At 36.7% G+C, this 24,663-nt stretch overlaps 1 protein-coding gene across 11 annotated transcripts in view; it reads left to right on the top strand.

The window, feature by feature from the left end:
• Nucleotides 1–24,663, top strand: part of KaiR1D (Kainate-type ionotropic glutamate receptor subunit 1D) — a 349,648-nt gene that overhangs the window by 103,889 nt on the left and 221,096 nt on the right. For all 11 annotated transcript variants that reach the window (XM_076535671.1, XM_076535667.1, XM_076535673.1 and 8 more), the window contains one exon: nt 21,972–22,128. In XM_076535671.1, coding sequence (XP_076391786.1) covers nt 22,056–22,128 — 73 coding nt within the window. In that variant the 5' untranslated portion in view covers nt 21,972–22,055. The remainder of the gene's footprint in view (nt 1–21,971; nt 22,129–24,663) is intronic.

Below are 24,663 nucleotides of genomic sequence, written 5' to 3'. Positions count from 1 at the left end.
CAAATAAAAATGGACTTTTATATCACACAAAGAGTTTTATATCATCTTAAATTATGTGGCGATTTTCTGCAGTCATCATGTGGCCATATAACGCGTGACAATGTGGATTTTTTTACACAAAAATATCAGTTTATGGCTGTACATTAGCTTTCGGTAACAAATGGAAACGTCTGCGCGAATATATTAAATACACGTATCTCAGCGATCTCCAAAGTTTCTCTGTACAAACGAAAGGAACACGCGAAACTAACGTTCGCAATTAACGAGCAATTAAGGAAGTAACGAAAACGGAAGGTGAGACGGCCAAACGTGGTAGGAATTTAATTTCGAAGGCATCAAAGTTTTCTAATAAAATGCTCCGCGGAGAAGCCGTTTAAAACTCCGACTTACACCTGTTCGACCGAAACAGGAAATAAGTTATTGCTTCGATTCGTTAACAGTAATTTTTACCTGGAGTGCTTTTAATTGATCGATAATTTAACAAAGTGAAACAATTTTAAATATCAGAGGTAGGAAATTTAATATCTATGAAACAATAATTTGGATATGTGTACTGTACTTGAATTACGCAGAAATATAATACTTATACTTGTTGCAATGTTATTTGATTTCAGTTCGAATTTACAGGTAACGTTATTGGTATCATATTTACTATCATAATATCGGTAGTTTATGTAATGAAATTTGAGATTATCGTTCGATTACGTTGATACACACAGTTCCAGTGAGGTCAGTTTATATATTTTTAATAATAATTCACGTTCGTGGTTTATTTTCACGATAAATATTTGTTTTATTTAACCGCAAGGAAAGTATTTATTTAAATTAAAAAATAATATAATTTTAAGTGGTCTTTTCAAAGACGCCATTTTATGGATGTGACGGTTCACATCTATGCCTACAATCCACATACATTTTTTGTCGAGTTATCCAGTGGAACACGTGAGCAAACTCTGTTGAATATCTCACATATCCTCTATTTCAGGAATATATCGGTAAATTTCTGTTTCAAACAGAACGTTTGTTGATATTAGGTCAATTGTTTACCTGTAGTGCTATGGATTATTTCTGGTATCGTGAAATACTATATGTCCTATGGGAATGGCGATTATTTACCAGGAATCGAGCTAATAAATTTCTGTGCGACGAGAAATCTGTATGAATACCACGAGAAATTAATTTCATGGCAAGTCAATGAAAATGTTGGCACGATTACAAATTTGGCAGTCATTATCGGACGCTTTATTTTATATGACAAGAGGAAATATTATGAAAATTATTTACGCAAGCTCAAAAATTATTTCATGAATTTTTAGTTTTATCGAGTTGGAAGATTATTTTATTTAATTTTATAACTTGGATTTAACACAGCATATGTGATTTTTTATTTAATACAGCAATCATATGTGGCAATGAAATGTGTATGTTACTATGCATTGCATTACTGCGCGTTGGATTACTACGCGTTAGATTATCACACGTTGCATTACTATGCGTAGAATTACTACGCGTTGCATTACTGCGCGTTGGATTACTATGCGTTGAATATCTGTGCGCTGGATTACTACGTGCTGGATTACTACGCGTTGAATATTCACGCGCTGGATTACTACGCGTTGAATATCCACGTGCTGGATTACCACGCGTTGAATATCCACGCGCTGGATTACTACTCGTTGAATATCCACGCGCTGGATTACCACGCGTTGAATATCTACGCGCTGGATTACTACGCGTTGAATATCCACGCGCTGGATTACTACGCGTTGGATTGCTACGCGTTGAATATCCACGTGCTGGATTACTACGCGTTAGATATCAACACGCTGGATTCCTACGCGTTAAAAATCCACGCGCTGGATTACCACGCGTTGAATATCTACGCGCTGGATTACTACGCGTTGAATGTTTACGCGCTGGATTACTACGCGTTGAATATCCACGCGCTGGATTACTACGCGCTGGATTTCTACGCGTTGAATATTCACGCGCTGGATTACTACGCGCTGGATTACTACGCGTTGAATATCCACGTGCTGGATTACTACGCGTTAGATTTCAACGCGCTGGATTACTACGCGTTAAAAATCCACGCGCTGGATTACCACGCGTTGAATATCCACGCGCTGGATTATTACGTGTTGAATATCCACACGCTGGATTACTACGCGCTGGATTACTACGCGTTGAATATCCACACGCTGGATTACTACGCGTTAAAAATCCACGCGCTGGATTACCACGTGTTGAATATCCACGCGCTGGATTATTACGCGCTGAATATCCACGTGCTGGATTACTACGCGTTGGATATCCACACGCTGGGTTACTACTCGTTGGGTTACTACACGTTGGATTACTACGCGTTGGTGTAGTAATATGTTTGTATATGTTATATCAAGTTATACATTCGTTCAATATTATAAACAAGTTGAAAGAAGTAGAATATGAAGATCCAAAAAAATGTCAACACCCACTTCCACATACATGAATTATTATCATTTACGACGACGTATTCACTTCGTCAGAATACTCAAAGCTCGCAAACGCTGGATTATCTCCAAGACATAATGAACAAGGAACTATGAACCACTAGGAATTTGATGCTCGTAAATAACCCTGTACAGTGACGCCACCGGGTGTTGTTATACGTCAAATCACTAACCTTGTAAAGTTTAAGGAACGTCGCACGTCGACGTCGGCTCATAAAAGCTCGAGGACGTGCACTTTATGTGAGAATACAAGGCACTTGTTGTTGCGGTATCTGAGTGCTTCTATTCACCAGTGAAAACATGGAATACTTGCGGCACATGTTTTCTCGAAGTTTACCCCGAAAAAGCGAAAAGATGCTGCTGCGAGATTGCTTTTAATGCGACGTCAAAACGAACAAAGTAATTCCTTTATTCGGTTATTTTCCGAGCAATTGCATTAGAAGTTATCCTTCTATGTGCACGCGTTGCACGTTTTCGTTTGGAATCGGTGAAACATTTCGGGGAGAATTTATGGAAGAAATGTGGAGGTGGTCGAGAGTTTAGTGGACCTTTGTAGAATGAAGTTTGAAATGATTTAATGAAGAATCAAAAATGAGATTGTTATGATGGTAATTACCGCTCTTTGGGGGTTTATTCTGGATGGGAACAATTCAAATGATTTTGGATTTCAAGTGGCACAATTTTCAAATTTTTCAAGTTTTCATATTTTTAAATAGTGCATTTTCTCATTCTTCTCAGAATTTCGAAAAGTTTCAAATTTTTTAATTCTTATCATTTTTAAGAACTTCAAATCCTTAAATTCTCATGACTCCTAAAAATTTCAAATCCCAATTTTCGCAAATTTTACAAATTTCCAACCTCTATTCCCACAGTGTCCAAACACCTCAAACCTCTAAATTCCTCATTGTTTCAGAAAATTTCAATACCTCAAATATTCAAAGCCCATTCCGAATTTTCCAAAGTTCCAAGAAGTTCCAAGAAGTTTTATGAATCGAACAATCCGTAAACTCTGAAATGTCTATATTCCATACTGTTAGAATAAGGACGGTAGACAGTAGAGTATATTTAACAGCAAGATAACCGGCCATAGCTCGACGAGAGGTAGAGAGTACCCTTCGAGGCAGGTAGTGGTGAAGAGGCATTCTGTGTTGAGCGATTGAAACGAAAACACAGTTGTTCATATACGATTGTACTGAATAAACGAAAGTCAAACTGAAACGTCGAAGATATTTAATAAGCCTAAAATTTTATTTCAAACTTTCTTTTCTAACAATATTATATTTGTAAATTTACCAACTGAAGAGAACGGTATCCTGTTTCTCCATTTTTCGCAAAAAAACATAGCTCGGCGATGAACATGATCGTATCAGCATGTATCACAAGTGGCCTTTCCACGCGTGGTTGTTTGCACGAGCACACGAATCGTCGAGTGCCGTGTCGTGGTCGAAGCGCGACTGCGAATTGATCACGAAGCACTCGAATCCGACGTCGGGAGAGTTCTCCTCGTCGGTCGACGGTGAAAAGGAAGAAAAACGAAGCGGTGACGGTTCGAAGTTAAACAAATTCACGACGAGTTAATTAACGGTAATGCCGGCGGCTGCCAATTGATAGGGTTCGTCGACCTTGCTGCTTTAATCTTGCTCGGAGATTTGCCAGGGATTATAAAATATTTCGTTTGGCTGGCGATACGCGTCGCGTTCGATTGTTTAGCCACGGGCTATTGTACTACGGTTTTTCCAACCAAACGACGAATTCCCTGTTAATTATCGACGAGTTTGCATGCAAATCGAAAAATCCTTTGATTCGAACGTTGCTTCAGGGAGATTGAGGAAAAATGTTACGAGGTATGTTCTGGTGTTTCTTGAACAGGGCGATTGTGTTCGGGAGGTGAGTTGAGGTAAACGCGGATATTGAAGAGTAAATTTTGCAAGAGCAAAATTTCGAGTTTTTTTATTTGAGAATCATCAGATTTCTAATCTTTGAAATTTTCAACTCAAGTTTATTTTCAAGTGTTTAAAGTTTGGAAATTTCTAAATTCTCTTTGTAGTTTCTATAGATTTATTAAATTTTCGAATTCTCGCATTTTCCATTTCTAAGACACTCAAGTTCCAAATTTTTTAATTTCTAAATTTCTAACTTTGCAACTTCCGAAGTTCTCGAATCCTGAAATTCTTTATACAGGGTGTCTCACAATTAGTGTAAGTTCTTGAAATGGGGGATAGTTGACATGATTCTGAATAAGATTTCCCTTTGCAAAATTGGGGTTTAAAGCTCCATTTTTGAATTATTAAGGAAAAACGCGGACCAATCAGAGCGCGTGAGTTACTACGCGTCAAGTTATTACGCGCCGAATCACTGCACGTTGAGTTGTTACGCATCGAATTACTACGCGTCGAATTATTACGCGCTGAGTTATTACGCGCCGAGTTATTAAGCGCCGAATCACTGCACGTCGAGTTGTTACGCATCGAATTACTACGCGTCGAGTTATTACGCGACGAATTACTACGCGTCGAGTTATTACGCGCTGAATCACTGCACGTCAAGTTGTTACGCATCGAATTACTACGCGTCGAATTATTACGCGTCGAGTTATTACGCGTCGAATTACTACGCGTCGAATTATTACGCGTCGAGTTATTACGCATCGAATTACTATGCGTCGAGTTATTACGCGTAAAATTACTACACATCAAGTTACTACGCGTCAAGTTATTACGCGCGAAATTACTATGCGTCGAATTATTACGCATTGAATTACTATGCGTTGAATTACTGCGTGACGAGTTATTACGGGACGAATTCTAATTTCACAAATTATCTGATAATTCTGGAGCATCTGAACAAATTATAGACATGTGATTTGTCCATCTATCTATTAATCTGCATATTAATATTATAATCGCAACATTATAATTGAAAAAGAAGTATCATTCGAGGACAGACATTTGTTTTGTTGGTTAAACAACGTTGCGATCGAAAATAAGTTAAGGGGGAAGAAATATGTCATGGTTGACGCCGCGTAAGTACGTGCTTTTCCTTTATTGGCCGAAGAAATGGATTGCACCGATAACGGTGCAGCGATTTTGTGCAAGCTTGTCGATAAAACGATTCGTCGTCCGTGTAAGATAAAATATCGCGGCAGACACGTGAGAACGAAGTATTGTATATATTTTTTAGGGGAGAGAAGGAGTTACACTGTAAGCAGTCTAGTATTTAATAGAAGCCATATTGTAGATACACGTCCTGACTTTGTGAAATACTTTCCAAAAACTTTATAGCGATTTTCTTTAATGAAATTTTGTTTCTTTTATATTCTTTTTTTTTTTAATATTTTATGTGAAAAGTATTGAGGTATATTGTAAAAAATAAGGGGTGAGGTACTTCATATAGAAAGTTGATTTATTTTGTAAGACATTTATTGATATTCTACTTTTCATTTTTAGCTACTTAAAATATTGTGAACAATCAATTGCTATAAAATAAAACTGAAAATAATTGCATAATTTAAAACCAGAATACTGGAAAATGTTCACTGAAAAATAACAAAATATAGTCATTAACTGAACAAGAATTTTGTTATTAATTAACTAATCCTTTAGTTCCATATTTCAAAAGTATCAAGTACTTTTTTGAATAAATATTACCTTTCCAACAATGAATACACTATAAAAGAAAATAAAAATATACCAAAGCACATAAAAGTAAACGAAGGCGTATAACTCTGTAATCCGGGTTGAAGAGACTGCAGTCAATCGAGTCGTCACAAAGGCTGATAACGTAATTGCTTTTGCTAGAAAATCAGTTAAAATGAAAACAAAATGTGAATAGCCAGTCTTTCGCTTGAAATCGAAATAACGGCACGATTGAACATAAAAGCAGACTTCACTGTGGCCTAATAAAATAGCAGTTATTTGCACCGAGTGCGCCGGCATTGCAAGGCATTATACAACGAACTACAATGCCGAACAATTGGTATAATTCAATGGAACTGTAACAGAAATGGATGAAAGTTGGACCATGCGAGTTTCAGCGATACATTTTCCAGGTAAATAGCGATTTCGGTTCGCACCGCCTCGGAACGGCAATTTTATTGAATCATAGATGCTGTTCGATATTACGGGCTAACTTCTTGTTGCATAACACCATCCAATTGTCCTCTCTACCTCTCGTAAGCCCGCACTAAAGTGTAACACGTGCATTAAACGAAAATTTTACTACCATTCTCTGCATATTATGTTATCTTTGTCGTTCCTACGGCATGAATTTTACAAAATTGCTGCGACGCGTTCGATAACTGTAATAAAGTATATGGGAAATTTCGAACATGCTTATGAAGTATTTTCATTGCTATGTTCATTATTAAAATAAAGTGGTATCTGGTGATGCGACGCAAGACGTATGGTGCAATATGAGATTGAAAGTGACTATAGATACAAGGTGTGTCACAATTAGTGTAGATCCCTGAAATTGGGGATAGTTGGCGTGATTATGAATAAGATTTCCCTTTGCAAAGGGAATACGTAGTAACGTCACGCGTAATAACTCGACGCGTAGTAATTCGACGCATAGTAATTCGGAGCGTAATAACTCGACGTGTAATAACTCGACGCATAGTAATTCGGCGCGTAATAACTCGATGCGTAGTAATTTCACGCGTAGTAATTCGACGCGTGATAATTCGACGCGCGATAATTCGACGCGTAGTAATTCGTCGCGCAATAGTTCGACGCGTTGTAATTCGTCGCGTAATAGTTCGACGCCTAGTAACTTCACGTGTAATAACTCGACGCGTAAATAACTTCACTCGTAATAACTCGACGCGTAGTAATTCGACGCGTAGAAACTTGGCGCGTAATAATTCGACGCGTAGAAACTTGGCGCGTAGTAATTCGACGCGTGATAATTCGACGCGTAGTAATTCGTCGCGTAATAGTTCGACGCGTAGTAATTCGTCGCGTAATAGTTCACCGCGTAGTAACTTCACGCGTAATAACTAGACGTGTAGTAACTTCACGCGTAATAACTCGACGCGTAATAACTTCACGCGTAATAACTCGATGCGTAGTAATTCGACGCGTAGAAACTCGGTGCGTAGTAATTCGACGCGTAATATCTCGAAACGTAATAACTCGATACGTAATAACTCGTCGTGTAGTAATTCAACGCGTAATAATTCGATGCGCAGTAACTCGACGCGTAATAATTCAAAGCGTGATAATACGACACTTAATAACAAAGCATGCAATAATTTAAACCGCTATAATACAACACTTAAAAATTCAGCGCGAGACTATTAACCGTGTGGTTATACAGCGTGCAGTAATCTAACTTGTCACCATATAATACCTGGCCATTATCCAAAATAATAAATTACTATTAATGCAAACATTACTTTCTACAAGCTTTCAAATACACATATAAAAATCGTAAATTTTGCATTCATTTGCACAAATATCGTATTAATATTTTGAAAATTTGCAAATATTCGGTTTAAAAACATATCCGATACCTCTAAAATACATCAATTTATTCCCATCGGAAAAACTCGTTTGCATTTGATCAAAATTCTCTCCCGTGTATGCATTTGAATACGGTTTCATCGTTGTATCTATTTTAATGCGAAGCATTAATGTACTATTGAATATTAATCGAGCCTAACTTTTTATACGCACAGCAGTCTAATGAAGTGTACATAATAACACATCGATGTCCATTTCTGGTTTGAATATCGCAACGGGAATTTTTGTGACGAAACAGCACTCGCATAATACTGGTATACGCCAGCAGAATTTTTATCAGAGTTATGTGAGTGCACTTTATCGGTCGAGTGCTCGTGTAACCGTGCATTGTGTTCTGTATCTTGGTATTTCGCGGTCGAATTTTCTACCGGACGTATTTCGACCGAGTTCAACCGTGAACTCCAATTAATTACATTTCTCGTTTCTATTCATTCATCTTTTGTACAGTTTTACCCCTTTGCCGTGATTTACTTTTTATCTGTCGAATAATTACTTGCGTTGATTTACTGACATTTTTGTCTTTAAAAAGTTCTGGATTTGCATTAAAGTCAGAGAAATTTGCGAATTTGTTTCATGAATTTTGTGAGTGGAGAATTTTAAAATATTGATTTCTGAAGGTATAAAATTATTTCCAAAGATGTCTACATCAGTGAACCACATTCCCATGTCATATCCTTAAATCCATGTCGAAATTCTTAACCCGTTCCCAGATATTTGAATCTTGAAGAAATCTCTAAAATACGAGTGCCAATCGTCACATTTTTCCTAGAGAATTTAGATTTGCATTCTACTGTGCACTCTCGATCCCCGCATCCTGCACAATAATATAAATTTCCTGGTAACAAGCACCGGACCGAATAGAGATATTTTCACAAAAAAATCGCTCGAAATGTATATCACGAACGCGATCAACTGAAAGTCAACATGCAGTTTGATCGCGATCATGATCGCGACAGCGGCGGATAAACATCGCGGGTGAATAAAATTTTGTCCACGAATCGACGGGGTTCAGCCAGTCGCTTGACAAGTTCGACCGGTGCCAAAAAATTCGACCGAACGATAAAATGTTTTTTTATGGCCGCGTTCTCGTTCGGTCGACGATGGTGCGTACACCTCGGATGACCCACATCGCGAAATGTAGCTACACCCGTAACCAACCGGCGTACACCGTGTGGCCCCTTAGCGATTTCCCTGAAATTGCATTTCCCTCTCGGTCCGTTGTGTACCGGCACACGTACACATTCGCCTGTCCGTAAAATAGTAAAATTGGGCTACTACAGTAAAATGGAATACAATAAGAGACAGGGACGCGGTCGTTTAATGCCAGTCTCGCTGCGAACTCTGTGTCCTAATTGCATCCCTTTTCGAGACCAGCGCACACGCGTTGTTTCTACCCTTTTACGTCTCTTTCAACGATTTTGGATAAATATTACTACTTTGCGATGCTTGGCAGTGGTTTCACGCTACCAAATCGTGATAAAAATATAGATTGAAGGAAAAAGAGAGATGTAAACGTCGACGCACAGTAATTCAATGCGTAATAACTCGACGCGTAGTAATTCGATGCGTAATAACTCGACGCATAGTAATCCGTTGCGTAATAACTCGACGCGTAGTAATTCGTCGCGTAGTAATTCGACGCGTAGTAAGTCGGGCGTAGTAACTTCACGCGTAACAACTCGACGCGTAGTAATCCGATGCGTAATAACTCGACGCGTAGTAATTCGGCGCGTAGTAAGTCGGGCGTAGTAACTTCACGCGTAACAACTCGACGCATAATAACTTCACGCGTAATAACTCGACGCATATTAATCCGATGCGTAATAACTCCACGCGTAATAATTCGACGCGTAGTAAGTCGGGCGTAGTAACTTCACGCGTAACAACTCGACGCGTAGTAATCCGATGCGTAATAACTCGACGCGTAGTAATTCGACGCGTAGTAATTCGACGCGTTGTAAGTCGGGCGTAGTAACTTCACGCATAACAACTCGACGCATAATAACTTCACGCGTAATAACTCAACGCATATTAATCCGATGCGTAATAACTCCACGCGTAGTAATTCGACGCGTAGTAATTCGACGCGTAGTAATTCGACGCGTAGTAAGTCGGGCATAGTAACTTCACGCATAACTCGACGCGTAGTAACTTCACGCGTAATAACTCGACGCATAATAATCCGATGCGTAATAACTCGACGCGTAGTAATTCGATGCGTAGTAATTCGATGCGTAGTAATTCGACGCGTAGTAAAGTCGGCGCGTAGTAATTCGACTCGTAGTAATTCAACGCGTAATAACTCGGCGCGTAGTAACTCGACGCATAGTAACTGCATGCGTAATAACTCGACGCGTAGTATTGCTACGACCTAACAAAGTATTAGACTTTTAAATTGATACGATAGGTAATTATTAGTTGTACTTGCATGATACTTTCTGTACCAAAACTTTGAAGAAAAATTCCAGAGATCCAAAGTTCCTCAAAATTCCAAAAGTCTAAAGATAATTTAAAGGTGAATAAGTCAACGGAAAAATTTTAATGAAAGTGGAGAAATTAGAAAGATACTAAGCTGCGACGGATACAGAGCTAGGGGTACTTCAACTGATTAACGACAGCGTATATTTGTCCTCCGGGACCTATTGGTGGTATGTGTAGATTCCCATAACGACGCTGAACTTAATTCGAAGCTTTTCTTCATTTTGATACCAGCATAAACCTATTTCCATTCAATCTTTTAATTGCATCTCCTCCATTGCTAATGTAGATCAACTTCATTTTAAAATTATAAATCTTCAAAGGTACACGAATGCTAAAATCTAAGCTTCTGTTCTTTTCGATCGAATAGGTATGCTATTTAAATTGACAGCTTTGTCCATCACAACAACTGGACACCGAAGCAGATGATCGAAACGATTGAATTGAAATAAATTTCGCATCACTTGCTACCCGTTATCGACTTTAAACCGGACGCTTTGTTGGCAAAGGTCCATGCGAAATCCCCGCAGGATGCATCGAAGGAAAATCGATACAACGACGCGGATCACGAATCCGTTTTAGTCGGAGGGCTCCGTCAGGAGCCCTCAGCTGCCCGGGCAGCTTTGCGGTTTATTCGACTCGTAAATTCCGTTCTGTGCGACTGATTTTTGACTTCATACATATTCAGGTGGCCAGCGCGATTCGACGTTTTCCACTTCGCTCTGTTGCTACGGACTTGCGTAACTGTTACGTAAATTAGAGCGAACGCGAGCGTGCTCGATGAATCCCTATATCGTGCCCTGTATCGGTGGAAATAATTTCCGAAGTTTCCAGTAAACGATCGTTGCGAATAATCGAAGGTCCGCATGAAAATTCAGCAAATACCCGGTTTCTAACCTCAATTTACACTCGATGCTATTTCGTTTTTGGGGCAGAAGCTTCACTATTATTGATGCGCATCGCCCAGAGTACTGAATGTTTATAGTTGTTTTTTGGAAAACCTCGGTAAAATCCATTTACTAACCTTTGTTTACAATAGATAGTGTTTTGTTTTTGAGATGGAAAGGCTTTGTTTTTATGGATGTGCATCTTCGGCGAATTTGTTTAGTTTTTAGAAAAAAGCATTTACTCCTTTTATACTGCACAGTTTTGATATAAATTTTCAATGAAATTCCAAACGGCATATTTTTGTATCGTAGAACATATTTATAAATATCAACGAATGCACCAATAAATATTAACAAATATAGCAATAAATATACAAAATAATATCAGCATAACAATGAATATACCAAATAATATTAATAAATATACCAATATCAAGAAATATGTCTCCGTGTACCAACAATAGTAATTAAGCAGATGCACCTTGCAAAATTCAGTTCAAACTCAATTATTTACAACAGTAGTACAGTTAATGGTCACTGTCGAAAAAAAGTGTAACTTCAACATCATTACTTAAACACGATAAAAACTGCACGATAGTTGGCTAGTTTTTTTTTGGTTTTTTCATCAGCAAAGCGACAGGGCAGGCAGCGTTCGAGGATTACGCAAATGCAAGATTACGAATCCTGCAAATCCTCGCGCCATTTGCCGTTGACGCACGAACTGTAAATCTCCGAGCAGCCCGAATGGTAATTGTTTCCCACGAACCCGTTAAACGAATGAAAGCATAAAATTTGAAGGATCGTGAAAAAGAAGTGGTTAGTTGGATGATGGGATCATCCCGGTTAAGAGCGTTCTCTAGATATTTTTTTGTCCCCTTACGACATTATTTCATTTTAGAAGATTAAACTTTGGGATTCCTTTGGAAATAGTTAACACGATATAAGAAAGGTGTAATAAGAAGGTTTATGGAGAAATTTTGGTGTATATAAAGGTGGGAGCTGTAAAGATAAATATAAGGATTTAAAGATAGAGGTATAGAAATGGGGGTAGGTAGGTTTTTAGAGATTTATATAGGTAATGTGGAGGTATGTTTTTATGGATAAGTAGGTTAGGCATTTATAAGTATGAGTATCTAGAAATTTGGGTTTATAGAAATTTTGATGTCTGGAGATTCAGACCTAATCTACCCATATATCTGAATATCTATGTATCTTGGCATCTATGTATCGATGTATCTATATATCTATGTATCTGAGTATCTACTGTATGTGTCTGAGTATCTATGTATCTGTATTTGAATCTCTAGGTGTTTCGATGTCTACAAGATTAAATAATTGTCCAGGTATTTAGGTAATCTAAGTACCAAGCTATTTAGGTATCTGAGTATTAAAGTATGTGAATGTTCAGGTATCTAAGTAAGTATCTAGGTGTCTAGGTGGCCGGGTGTCTAGGTCACTGGGTATCTATGTATCCAGGTGTCTAGACGTTTATATGACTAGATGTCTAAGTATGTAGATACTTAAATATCTACAAGATAAAATATCTAGAGATCTATAGAATTTTGAGTATGTAACAACTTGAAAATCTGAATGATTTGGAAGTTTTGAACGGAAGATTTGAATGATTTTGGAGGTTCAAAATTTGAGATATGAATATCTGAGAAAAATGATATCCAAAATTATTGAGATCTGATATTAAGGAAGTTTTGATCACGTTTCACCCGTACTATTCCCATTTCCAATATAACAGTTGTCTTCATTGTCCAAAGTTTTAACACTATAACAATTCACTCTATGTAACTTCAGTATACTTCCAGAAACATTTTATTTCCATATTTGTTAATCAATAGTTTTAACTCTTTGGGGCACGGTGGGATTAAAAGTGTCCCGCCTTTTTTATGTATTTCGCGGCATGGTGGGACATTTTTATTCCCACCATTTTTACTCCCTACTGCAATAAATCTTGCAGTAACTGCATGTGTATAGGTTTATATTTCGCCTTATTTACGTAAAGCAGTTGGTAATGTTTTCAAATAATGTTACAGATGTATTCATTGTGTTGGCAACATTTAACATGCAATTGTTATAAACGGAAAGTTTATTGCGCTCACATTTTTTTCTTAGTTTCATGTTAAAAATCACAGAGGTAAGTTAATTTCTATAAAAATTAGTTCTTCATAAGCGAGTAACAATTTTAATAATATAAATCAATGGTTAAATTTGTTTGCAAATGATGAAAGTATAGGGGGGGTTTCATTTGCCCCAACATACAACTTGTGGAGTAATACAAAAAACAATTTTTCTTTATTGTTTATGTTGTATATTCTTAAAAATTTAATTAATTGTTACTATTTTGTACTATTTTTACATAATGTTATACCTTTATTTATAAAAATATACCAATTTTGTTTCATTTAAAACCCGATAAAATTCCTGTGCAACATGGGTCTATTTTTGATCTGAAATCCTGTGCCTCAAAGAGTTAAACGTGCAGATGAAGTAGATCCCGAAAAGTTCATGTTTGAGAATATTTGAAAATATCGGGTCCAACGATTCGTTGAATTATTAATATTTGTCGTAAAACGACGATTGTTTTGAATCCTTGGAAACTTGAAGTTACGAGATATTTGGTGACGTCACAGTGAAAAGGTTCGGAGCGTTGCTTTTATTCTCTGTTCGTCGCCGAGTAACTCATTGTGAGAAGCAAGTCGCCGGAAGGAAAAGCGATTTCAGCGTCATCGTCAGGGAGTTGAGATGCAAACGGGAATGGAAGGATAGTGGAAACGCAGGGAAATTCGTGCGAAGGGCGATACGTTTTTCGAGGAAAGGGAAGTCTACGGGAACGTCTATTCTTAGAAGGGAAGTACTTACGCGCGCGAGAAACCTCTGTCCCCAAGTAAAATCGATTTTATTCGAACGGGGAAGAAAACTGCTCGTCCAAAGCGAAAGAAAAGAAAACGTGGTACGTAAACAGGAACGTTGAAACAGAAATAATAACGAAACCACATGTTACGTTAACTTTTGCTTGCGTAACTATTTATGAAACATTTTATAAATTATGAAGTTAATGTCTTGAACGGTGCTTCAAACTGAAAATCAAATACTACTACAAACACAGAATATTTTTATATTTTGATTATTACTCGAATGAACAAAACATATTCAATTTTATGAATGAAATTTGATTAATATAATATATTGAAAAATTCTTTTATTTTAAAGTGTAAATTTATTAAATAAAATTTGATTTTAAATTTTATAAACGAAATCGAATATTCATTGAACGTGATATGTTAAAATACTTCAAAAATTAACTTCTCTTCTAAAGGGTTTAAATTCCACGAACGAAATATGCTAATGCAAATTTTTCAGCTGACTGTTTCCCATAAAATTCAACTTCGTTAAATTAAACATACAATTTAATTTTATAAATCAATTGAAATATTCAGTGAATATGATACGGTGACAAATTTTTAAAATTACCTTTATTTTCTATGAAGTTTAAATTCACCGAACAAAATATATCATTAAATTTTATGAATACAGTAAAATATTCATTGAATGTGACATACATATTTAGAAACCCTGAAAATTATACTTTCCCCTAAAGCGTTTGGTTCAATGAATAAGTATGATATATAATTTCACGAATGAAATGAAATGAAATTTTTGATGAATATACTGAAAATTTTTTAAATCGAGTATTTCCTATCAAATTTAAATCTGATACATTCAAATTGAATATTGTAAACGATATGATGTATTTAATAATTTTATAAAGTATGAAGAATAATGAAGAATAAAATATAACAGAAATAATTATGCTACACAACTATTCTTCATACCTCTACATCATAAAGTACCAATCTTAATTATCGCATACTATGTAAATACGTTCAAAGTCAAATCTATTTTCTTTCGTGAAGAAAAAAAGGTCATGAACCAGTAATGAAAAAGAAATGAAAACGCAGAAAGGAAAACATTGTAAAGCAGGATCGCAGTAAGGTGAAGGGTAGTCAAGCCGAATAGTCGCAGTGTCTTTCGCCAGGAGAGAAGAGAAGAGGGTAGGAAAAAAGTAGGGTGGAGGCGAACGATCCGTGTTTTCATAAAAATTTCATGCACCCACGCCCCACGGGATAGGATTCGCGAGGAGCTTAGCGTACAAAGGCAAAGGAGATTCATTAAAATTCAGTCCACACCTTCGAACGACTCCAGTGTCGGAACTGCCCTCTTTACTTCATCCAGTTCCTTTCTTTCGCCTCGCAACGAGCTCTGTTAAGTTGTTCCAAGCGTAACTAGCTCCCAGGGTGCATCCGCGTAAGTGCAACCGGCTATCCACCTGCAAATATTAGCGCGTGCATGTTGCTAATCTCCGTTTTAACGACCGAAATCAATGGGGAATGCGTGTTAACTGTTAACGTGCTTTCCAAACTTTCGGATGCGATATAGGGAGAAGGTTATACTGTTGTGAGTGCAGGTTGCAAGTTTTCTTATTTTTAAGTTTTCAAGGATATTGGGTTTTGGATTTTTATGTTTTGGAAAGTCTGAATTTGTTGATTTTTGAATTTTGTAAGACATAGATCCCTAAATTTTCAAAGTTCACAGCTCTCAAATTTTAAATTGAACTCTTAAATTACCAAGTTCTTAAACTTTTAAATAATCAAATTTCCAAATGCTTAGAAACTAATACCTCAAACCGCAAATTCTCTAATCCTAAACTGTTGAATTTTTCAATCATAAAATCCTCAAATTTTCAAGTCTCCAAATTCCCAAGTACCTAAATCCACAAATCTTAAAATTCCAATTTTCTTAACTCTTAAATCTCCAATTTTTTTCGTCCCTCATATAATTGAATTCCCAAATTTCTCAAACCCCAAATACTCAAGTCTCAAATTTCTGAAATCTCTAAATTCTCAAACCCCAAATTCTCAAACTCCAAATTTTCAAATCCGAAATTTCTCCAGCCCCAAATTCTCAAGTCTGAAATTTCTCAAACCCCAAATTCTCAAGTATGAAATTTTTCAAACCTTAAATTCTCAAGTATGAAATTTCTCAAACCCCAAATTTTCAAGTATGAAATTTCTCAAACACCAAATTTTCAAGTCTGAAATTTTTTAAACCCCAAATTCTAAAGTCTGAAATTTCTCAAACCCCAAATTCTCAAGTCCCAAATTTCTCGAACCCCAAATTCTAAAGTCTGAAATTTCTCAAACCCCAAATTCTCAAGTCCTAAATTTCTCGAACCCCAAACTCTAAAGTCTGAAATTTCTCAAACCCCAAATTCTCAAGTCCCAAATTTCTCGAACCCCAAATTCTAAAGTCTGAAATTTCTCAAACCCCAAATTCTCAAGTCCCAAATTTTTCAAACCCCAAATTCTAAAGTCTGAAATTTCTCAAACCCCAAATTCTCAAGTCCCAAATTTCTCGAACCCCAAATCCTCAAGTCCCAAATTTCTCGAACCCCAAATTTTCAAATCCCAATCTCCTCAAACCCTAAACTTTTAAGTCCCAAATTTCTCAACGCCTAAACTTTCAAATCCCAAATTCTAAAATTTCCAAATTATCGCATTCGTAAATTCTCAAATCTCCAAATCCTGAAATCCACAAATCTCCAAATCCCCCAAATCCCAAATTTTTGATCGAATTTCCCCAATTCCAGACCTACTTCATCCCTAATTTCCCACCCATAAGTAATACAGAATCATAGCATTGAACGTGCTTGGCAATCGAACATTTCCACTCAAAAATCTGGTATTCGCATGGAATCATCAAATTTCTGTGCATCATAAATGCAGCTCCAGATTGACTATACAGTCAGAAAGGATAGTATCGGAAATTTGAAATTCTTTCAGCGTTCAGTAGAAATTTCACAAATGCGCAACAACGTGGCCTATGAACAGATCGCGTTGATTCTGAGCGAAGAACACGTGAAATGCCTATAGAAAATCGATAAATTATGCGGAAAGAGAATGGGTCACGATGAGCGTGGGAAATTGGCTGATAATTGGCTCGTTTGTTACGCGTGGATTAAAGTCATGGCTCGTTCGAAACTAGCTCGCGATCCGGATTCTGATGACAGCTGTGATTTTGTTGCGGAAATAATGCTGAACCACGTAATCATTTGTGATCAAAACAGACATACAACAATGCCTGATTAATTCATAAGTACCCTGATTTCGCTAAATATGTGAAATTTCCTGAGCACTGTTCAATGAAATCACGTTCGTGCAAAATTTTCTGCTTTCTTTTATTTTCGTTTTATTGTTATACCTGTTCATCAAGTGTCCATAGCGTGGCGTTTTGAAAGGGTGTTCGAAACACTTGCGATAGAATGATCGATCGTGACACCCGACACTTCTGTAATCTTTTTGAAGAGGTTTTGCTTGTGTGCAATAAAATCAGTGTTCTGTATGGAGACAATCTTGGTAAACATTTATATGTGCAGCGTTAGCATAAGTGACGATTTGACGACGTAATCGGGATTCCAACAAGTGAATATAAGTGGACTGTATCTAAGTTTCACTTCGAACGACTAGAGTTTACTTTCTTATGTGATGAAAGTCTCTTCGAAGAATTATTACGTTTTACGAAAGCTGGGAGTGGATACAATTTTTGTGACATTGCTGAGAGAAAACGGTTTCCCATTTTCTACTGGTTTAGCTAAAATTCGGGGGGAGATGGAAATGCAAGTGTGACGTCTTTTCCCCAAAGTGACCCAGCAAATAATAAAACCTTGACATGAATAGAAAACTGCAAAAATACTCTGCTGGGGTTCTAACCAGATGTGACTAACAAATCAAAAAATACTCGCTGGAATGCAATGATACTTTGGGTCTTACTGCTATGAATTAAAACAAATGTGAAGGAACGAACAATATTGTGCTGAGGTTTAATCCTCTCGTAACATGCATTCCAAGACCTAATAACCTAAAAATAAAGTAGCACGTTCATTAATAATTAAGATCGATGCATTACCATTTTCATGTACATTCTGATTTATTTATTAATTAAAAGTGGTGAGTCCTGTACGAGTTCGGATAGAAAAAGAACGTAAAAATCGTGGAGGAGTCCGTTAAAGTAATTGGATTTTTCAATCGGCGTATCCGCGCCAGATCCCTGACGTCAGATACAGTAATTTTCAAATTTACGATAACGATGCGTCGGCTTCGAGCACGATTGCCGGACGAACGTATATCATTGATCGTTCGATGCTTGTCTATGCATTGAAAATTTACGAGTGTGTTTCGGTGAACGAGCCACGCCATTCACTGCAACGGTACTCGAAAAGGGAAAGAATCAGGAGAGTGCATGATAAATTATGCAGAAAGAGAATTGGCTGTCGAGACGAGAAAATTGCTGGAAGATGAGTGTCTTGGGGTATTTACAGTTGAATAGTTGATTTCGCGCCGATTAGTTTGTCTCGACGTGTATCAATTGTCCATGTCCGATATTCGATACTCCATATCGAATTGAACACCATTTGTGACGAACGTAACAAAATCTCGTAAGCCCGCTTTTAAAAACGAAATGATTTAGCCAACCCGTACCGTGTCACTCATTTTTTCGAATCAAATCCGACAGATTCTTTCTATTTATTGTATCGCAAACTAAAATCCTGCAGGATTATATGCGCTCGTCGTTCCTGTTATTTTATTCATACGTCAAAGTTTGTCAAACGATATCAGTTGCAAAATACAGCAAAGTAATCAAAAGATTATACGCTATAAATTTTGTTTTTGCGAGATTCTCGGAATCTATTACGACTGGCGATACATAATCAAAAAAAAACGGAACAAAGGCAATAATACCACATTTCGCTGCTCTGTTTTGAATTCTGAACGAATAAAAAATGGGATATTAATTCACGATACGGACCAGGCAAATAGAGCTGTATTTAGTCGCGCGTGTACGCGAATGCGACGTCCGTAAAAATTTATGAAATTTTTCTTGTTTGTTCTGTGCACGAATATCGCGAAATAGGAACTGTGCGAAATGTGTTAGAAGCGGTAGAAAGAACATGATTTTAGACTTGGTGATATTGAAATTATGGGAATATTGTGATTTGACGATTTGGGGTTGATGAAATTTTGTAGGTTAGAAATTTGGGGGTGGAAAACTTGGAGACTCGGAAATTTAAAGAAAATTCATAGAGTGGGAAATTTAAGAATTTAAAAATTTTGAGATTTTATATCAATATTATCAATATTATCAGTATTATCAGTATTATCGATATTATCAAAATTATCAATATTATTAATATTATAAATATTATTAGTATTATCGATATTATCGATATTATCAATATTGTCAATATTATCAATACTATTAATATACACAATATTCAGCAGTAATTTGAGGAATTAGAAATTTAAGAATTTGAGGACTTAGAAATATTAAAATTTGAAAAGTTGAAAACTGGAAAATTTGCAAATCCAGGAATTAGTAATTCAGAAATTTACCAATTTGATAATTTAGGGATTTAGAAATTCGGGAATTTAAAAAGTTGAAATATTTCAGATTCTAAAAATCTACAAAACTGAAATTTGTCGACTTAGAAATAGTAAAACCTTGAAAGTACTTAATTTAAAAATTTAGAGGTGCAAAAAGGTAATTAAAAAATTTTAAGACCCTAACACATCTTAATAATTAAAACCTTTGAACATTCTAAAAAAATCAGAAGCTACGATAATTTCGAAATTTTCAGATCTCAATATTCTAAAATCTGAAAGAGTTGTCAGAAATCCCGCATTAAAACCCGACTACGAGTAGAACGAACAAGAAATAGTTTTTTTCCTGAAATTCCCAGACTGCGTAGCCATTTTCATGGCATTCAGCAGTTTCATTCCGTTCGGTTCGTAGTACGTAACCGACCCTGGCTACGAGCGAGCATTGTACGAGCAACGAGGTTGTAAGCGTGCGTTCACGAGCGTGTACGCGTAAAAACACCCTCGAGCTGGCAGCTTAGAAAAAAACGGTTGTCGTTGCTTTTATTTCCGTCGGCTTTATTTCTCGCTATCTTACTTATTCTTCGGTATCGTCGGGTCTGTTGCTACGTGACACCTTTTTTCGTTCTTTCTTTTTTTCACGGGTTACGTCGCACGAAACGACGAAAGCAAGCCTTTCCGCGGTAAAGCTCCTGGAAAGAATTTCATTCTTCCGACGTTGCGCAATTTAATGGACGAGTTTTCTGCGTGTCAACGAACGCTTCGTTATTCACGATGCTTCTAAACGGGATTAACTTGGACAGATGCTTGATTATTTAGCGATATGGTTTTATGTGGGATTCAAGGCGGTTTTAAATGGGAGATTGAGATTGCGAGGTTTGAGTAATAATGTATTTGTTAGAAATGTGGATGAGGCTAAGTAGAATTTTTCTGGTGAAAGTTAATTGAAAAATCTAGGGAGAATTTTGAGAGAATATAGGGAACGTAGAGTGAATCTAGGGGAAGATGTAGGCAGATAATATGAAAGATTTGGAGGACACACAAACATTGAATATTTGGGATTTCATAATTTTTGAAATTTTGGAAATATTGGAAATTTGGAATTTTTGAAATTTTGGAATTTTGGAATTTTGGAATTTTGGAATTTTGGAATTTTGGAAATTTGAAATTTGGAAGCTTTGGAATTTGGAAGCTTTGGAATTTGGAAGCTTTGGAATTTGGAAATTTTGGAATTTGGAAGTTTTGGAATTTGGGAAGTTTGGAATTTGGGAAGTTTGGAATTTGGAAAGTTTGAAATTTGGAAATTTTGGAATTTGGAAATTTTGGAATTTGGAAATTTTGGAATTTGGAAATTTTGGAATTTGGAAATTTTGGAATTTGGAATATTGGAATTTTCAAATTTTCAAATTTTCGAAATTTGGAATTTTGGAATTTTGGAATTTTGGAAATTTGGAAATTTGGAAATTCGGAAATTCGGAAATTTGGAATTTTGGAATTTTGGAATTTTGGAATTTTGGAATTTTGGAACTTTGGAGTCTCCCAGTATCTAGCTTTTGTATTCTAGAACTTTGGAATTACAGTGCTTAAAAATTTGTTGAACTTCTGTACTACGAAACTGAATTTGAATCATCGCCAAATTAGTACCTCCAAATATGAACTCTCGCATTTTGTAATTTTTTAATCATACAACTACAGTTTGAAATCTTGAGATATAATTTCAGAATGTAATAAACTTCGAACTTCAATCTATGAAATAAAAACTATAACCCAAGGTCCACAAAACTCTGAAATATTCAACTTCACATCCTAAAAATTAGAACATCCTTAAAAGTACCCTTTATCGAAAGTCCTCGAATTCAATCAATAGAAATCAATTACTTACAAACCCTTGTTCTAACAAATCCCAAGATAGTTTAAATCCCTCGGGTAAGTTCGAATCGCAGTATTAGATCACTATCTCGTCGCCCTTTGACAAGGAGTTAAACGACGCTGTCGTCGAGGTGTAGGTCGACTTCTAATCCGTAGTACGCGGGTCATTACGCTGTCGGTAACGGAACCCCATGGTTTAGCCAGGGGATATATTCAGGCCGGACGCGAAGGTTTGCGCGGTGCATTTTAATGAACTCACCTTCTCATCTTGTTTTTCAGCGGTGCGAGTCCCTACGGGAGGCGTGAGGCGCAGGCTCCCGCGGGGGGCGCTCGGGGAGCCGGTGTGGCGGACCGGAACCGGAAATGGCTGCGAGGTGGCTCCTGCTGGCGCTCCTCGCCGCCCACGCCGCGGCTCTTCCTGATCTCATTAGGATAGGTGAGTATCTTTACAGTCTACCTTCTCCAGTTAAAAGACCTCTCTGCTTTCTTTTCAAGCGAAATTTCTATGGCTGCGACTCGGCGGACTGTCGACCTTCGAATTCTAATGTTAAAATATATGCAAATTTGATGGTTTTTGGATTTTGCAGGGTTTTGAGGTTTTTCGTGGTCGGTTTTGGAGTTTTGAACATTTTGGAAGGTTAAATTTCCAGATAGTTTAAAATGAATTAAAGAATCTTCAGATGCACCTTTGTAAATTCTGAAATTTCCAATTTTCCCATTTCCAAATTTCCAAATTCCAAATTCCAAATTCCAAATTCCAAATTCCAAATTTCAAAATTCCAAAATTCCAAAATATCCAAATTCAAAAATTTCCAAATTCCAAATTTCAAAATTCCAAAATTCCAAAATTCCAAAATTCCAAAATTCCAAAATTTCCAAATTCCAAAATTTCCAAATTCCAAAATTTCCAAATTCCAAAATTTCCAAATTCCAAAACTTCCAAATTCCAAAATTTCCAAATTCCAAAATTTCCAAATTCCAAAATTTCCAAATTCCAAAATTTCCAAATTCCCAAATTTCCAAATTCCAAAACTTCCAAATTCCAAAACTTCCAAATTCCAAAATTTCCAAATTCCAAAGCTTCAAAATTCCAAAGCTTTCAGATTCCAAGGCTTCCAAATTCCAAAGCTTCCAAATTCCAAAGCTTCCAAATTCCAAAGCTTCCAAATTTCAAAATTCCGAAATTTCCAAATTTAGAAATTTCCCAGTTCCTAAATTTCCAAATTCGCAAATTCCTAAATTTCCATACTTCTAAATTTCTAAATTCCCAAATTTCCAAATTTCTCGCTTATCAAATCAGACCACATACACGTAATATTTCCTCCCCGACGATCGTCACTCTTTATATCACTTTTTATACCGTTGCAACCTTTAACCTTTAGCGGGAAATGACGTCGTGAAAAAGGAAATTGTAATCGATACATCCTTCGACGCTATTGGAACACGTCACTAGAGGACGATTTAAGATAACGATTATTAGACGGAGAACGATTAAAACGGCGATCGTGTAGTCCACTAAGGATACGTTTTGATTAACTTCGATAATAGCTGAAGGCAATTTAGTGAAATCAAGCAAATAGAGCTCGCTGAGTATCACTTTAATTGAAACCTGAGAATTTAAAGCAATTGCAGGATCAATTTTCTAAAATGTATTTCATTTATTACACTGGTACTTCTATCCTTTTATTTTCAATGCAATTAATGTACGTTTATTGTCAATATTGAATGTATTATATAACTAATCTTCTTGTTCGTCAATTTGAAGAATATTTGGAAAGGCAAATAGTGTTAATCTTATGTTTATACACTTCCAAATTGAATCACACTTGTCTCAAATTTTTCCAAGTCAGTTCAAATTCGAATTCATTTCAAATTAGTCCAAATCAAATCGTATCAGTTCAAATGAAATTGCACTGATTTAAAATCGATCCAAATCGGTTCAAATTGAATAAGAGGTTTCCGGGAAGTCCAATTCGATTCAAATCCATGCAAAGCTACAGTCAATATCGTGTTATCTGGTATCAATATTATATCCTCTATCTATATATATGTATATGCTGGTTATACCATGATCGAAGTATGATACACTGAAATCGAAGTAAGATCATGTAGGGTTCTCGTAATTTCATCGTACTCCTCGAAATGCAGCGTCTAATATCCCTGACGCTACGCAAGTAGTATCAGCCGCATATAGTCAGACAGGTAGGATCACAAAGCCAGGAACGTCTATTCTTGGAATCTCGAGAACGTAGGTAACGCTATACGCGTAAACTTCGCGTTAAAGCGATGCATCACGACCGTGTCAAGGACCAAGCAAACAATAGTAACTATTTGTAGCTTGATACCGCTGTCTCGTAACGTTACTACCTCGCAACTGGTGCTGTTTGATTGAAGGTTTTCTTTACATCTGACCGGAGAACATTTAGTTTCGCGCGACAATGATATTAAAAGTTGAACGAGTGTGCACGCGTATCGATTATCAGTAATTCCTGAATGGTTTAGCGATACAATATTGAAACTGAAGTTCTACGTCGTTTGGCAGTCTTGTTTCACGCTATTCAGCACACGATTGGCTGGAAATTTCTGACGCTGATAATTAAACGTGACGTTTTGCGTGCAACGTTAACCGAATACACATCCGACGTATCGAGGCGGTATTAATTTACGGATTTTGTGCCGCTGTCGAGAGTCGTCGAACGAGACAAGCTAGCATGAAATAATTCGTTAACGATCGATGAATATTCAGGCTGTATTAATTCGACCAAATAACAAGGAGTTATTAAAAAAAGAAAGATTGGAGGAAGAGGGAGGATACACGCTCGATCTTCATACTCGATCAACCGACGAAATAGAGTTACAAGCACCACTCGTTCGCGTACTTGACTTTTTCATGTGTAGATCGATATTATCGTTCTTTTTATGCCAATCAATGAACTCATCGCAACTTCTATTTCATTTGTCTAACTATTCA

The sequence above is a fragment of the Megachile rotundata genome, chromosome 9 (assembly GCF_050947335.1).
Source record: "Megachile rotundata isolate GNS110a chromosome 9, iyMegRotu1, whole genome shotgun sequence".
Taxonomy (NCBI): Eukaryota; Metazoa; Arthropoda; class Insecta; order Hymenoptera; family Megachilidae; genus Megachile; species Megachile rotundata.
This window is presented reverse-complemented; position numbering and strand designations above follow the sequence as displayed.